General features: G+C 38.0%; 1 protein-coding gene and 1 long non-coding RNA gene across 2 annotated transcripts in view; one reads left to right on the top strand and one right to left on the bottom strand.

The window, feature by feature from the left end:
- LOC144450122 (uncharacterized) overlaps positions 1-1,068 on the top strand; it is a 4,417-nt gene extending 3,349 nt beyond the window's left edge. The window contains exon 5 of the mRNA XM_078140690.1: positions 551-1,068. Within this exon, the coding sequence (XP_077996816.1) occupies positions 551-1,068 (518 nt within the window). The remainder of the gene's footprint in view (positions 1-550) is intronic.
- An 859-nt stretch (positions 1,069-1,927) lies between these two features.
- The window catches only part of LOC144450313 (uncharacterized), a 5,829-nt gene continuing 5,256 nt past the window's right edge, over positions 1,928-2,500 (bottom strand). Inside the window, exon 7 of the long non-coding RNA XR_013482224.1 lies at positions 1,928-2,500. This exon is cut by the window's right edge and continues 387 nt beyond it. This is a non-coding gene — a long non-coding RNA (uncharacterized LOC144450313).

The raw sequence follows: 2,500 nt of genomic DNA on the forward strand, positions 1-2,500 counted from the left end.
GTCAATTAATGTTTTGCAAAAAAATTGTTGCAAATTACTAAAAACAAAACAGACACTAATAAAGCATAGGCATATTAAATTGATTTAGTTCAGATTCAAACAAAAACTGTTTATTTATGTTCAGAGTATGATAAAAATGTAACATTCAAACGCTATCTAGTGGTTGGCTGGTTGGTTTACTGACTGACTGACTGATTGATTGATTGATTGATTGATTGATTGATTGATTGATTGATTGATTGATTGATTGATTGATTGACTGTTGTGGTGTCAATCTTTAACACAAGGAAAACAAACTCCACAATAAGTCTAACACTGTCACTCTGGCTAGACTGTGGGCAGGTGGACCAACTATGCAATTGTAATTAAGCTACAGGGTACTAAGAACGACAGATCAGCCGTTGTGGGGACGATTTAATCACCCTTTTCCTGATAAGCCCAGGCCGATCACAGGGGCCTGGGATTGACCATATTTGTTTACAAATATTTTTTTCTTATTATTTTTAACTTAATGTTTCGTTTGTTTGTTTATAATGCTTTCTGTCTTTAGAATTAGGCACTGAATTAACAACCACAGGTGAGCAGGTTGAAGATTGTTGGACAGGTGATATGTGTAATAGTTGTCCCGAAGAATACATTGGTGCTATTAACCAAATTGCACGATGTTGTCCTGGTTGTCGCTATCCTAGGTTTATTTACCGAGGTATAGATTGTTTTTGTAAAATAGAAGCCCTCCCTCAGCCTTGTGTCAGCACGGTGAATACCAAACCAACGACAACACAGGGAAGTCCTAGTACAAGAACTGAGAGTTGTCTACACGGTAATGCCTGCAGTCAATGCAGTAATACTATAAACAATGGGACAGGCGGATCACCAGCTTGTTGTCCAAACTGTCTCCATGACACCCCTGTTTTTGTTGGTGACGTTTGCTATTGTAACTTAGCAACGAAGGACAATGGTGGTGATGTTAGCGGAGGGAGCTTTCTCGACCTTTCGAAGTTGCTGTTACTCGTAACAACATACATCCTAATTACATTAACGAATATTAGTAACTATTTTAGCGAGTAAAGTCGTGATTGCTATTGTGATTAGTTATATCAGACCAATAATGTCGTAAACCATAATTTGCTTTACCAACAACGTCGTAAACCATAATTTGTTTTACGGCACCGTCAAGAGGTATTTGATAGGAATGGAGTTACTAAATTTTATTCGAACTATATAATGGTTAACAGCTATTTACAGTGGTATGCAAAATGTATCTTTATCAGAGAACATAGTTTAGAAAAGAATTAAACTTTATTGTATCTGACACCTTTTCAATATTTAGCCTTATTCCACTGAGAGAGAGAGAGAGAGAGAGAGAGAGAGAGAGAGAGAGAGAGAGAGAGAGAGAGAGAGAGAGAGAGAGGGGGGGAGACAGAGAAGTGGGAGAGAGTGAGAGAGAGACAGAAAGAGAGAAAGGGTGAGAGAGACAGGGGACTGAGACAGAAGTGGGAGAGAGAGAGACAGACAGAGGGGAGAGACAGAGAAGTGCGAGAGAGAGAGAGAGAGAGAGAGAGAGAGAGAGAGAGAGGTGGGGGAGAGGGGGGAGACAGAGAAGTGGAAGAGAGAGACAGAGACAGTGTGTGAGCGAGAATGTGTGATTGAGATAGTGCGAGAGAGATAAAGAGTGAGAGACTGATAGACAGATAAAGTGAGAGAGAAAGAGAATGGGTGAGAGCGATAGAGAGAATGAAGACAAAGGGAGAGGGCGGGTTAACGTTTAGACAGACAGTCAGACAGACAGAGATACAGACAGTGACCATTTTCATTTAATCATAAACATTCATCCTTTAGTCTTTTGCAGCATAAACATCCGAAAAAACAACACAAATTGTTATATTAACATATTTATTATATTACTATCAATGACCATTACCAGAATTTCAAACTCAATAACTGTTAGCTATAAATAAACCATTCACAAAAGGATCACAAACTTAAGTACATCAAAAAGGATGGAATCATTTCATTTCATGAAGAAATTAATTTTGTTTCATTACGGTGACCCTTGAACTTAACTATAATGAGGGAGTCTGGTATAGCTTCATTTGCCATATTCTTGCACGAGTGTTACCAAGGAAACGAGGCTTCATCCACTAGCACCGTCATAATCTCACATTAGTTAGCATGGTTACTTATAAGTTATTTGTTAGATTTACTGGCCAGGGGAACAATTCCTGGCCAATTAGAGAACAGTTTTTCTGTTCCTCAATAGGGAAAGCCCCTTAGTTAGACTAATGTAGTACTCCAAAGGATTGCTAATTGTTGACTTTGACAATAATTGCAATTGAAAAATGTTGCAGAATTTCTTCTTACAGATTAAAGAAGAGTAACATAAGGGGTCTTAATGCTACAAATCGGAGACTAGTTTATTCAAACTCCTACTGTTCTTGTTACTGAAGAAAAAATAACTTTCTTATGACTATCATAAATTATGTCTTCTGCAATGCACGTT

This window comes from Glandiceps talaboti, chromosome 19 (genome assembly GCF_964340395.1).
Source record: "Glandiceps talaboti chromosome 19, keGlaTala1.1, whole genome shotgun sequence".
In the NCBI taxonomy this organism is placed as follows: Eukaryota; Metazoa; Hemichordata; class Enteropneusta; family Spengelidae; genus Glandiceps; species Glandiceps talaboti.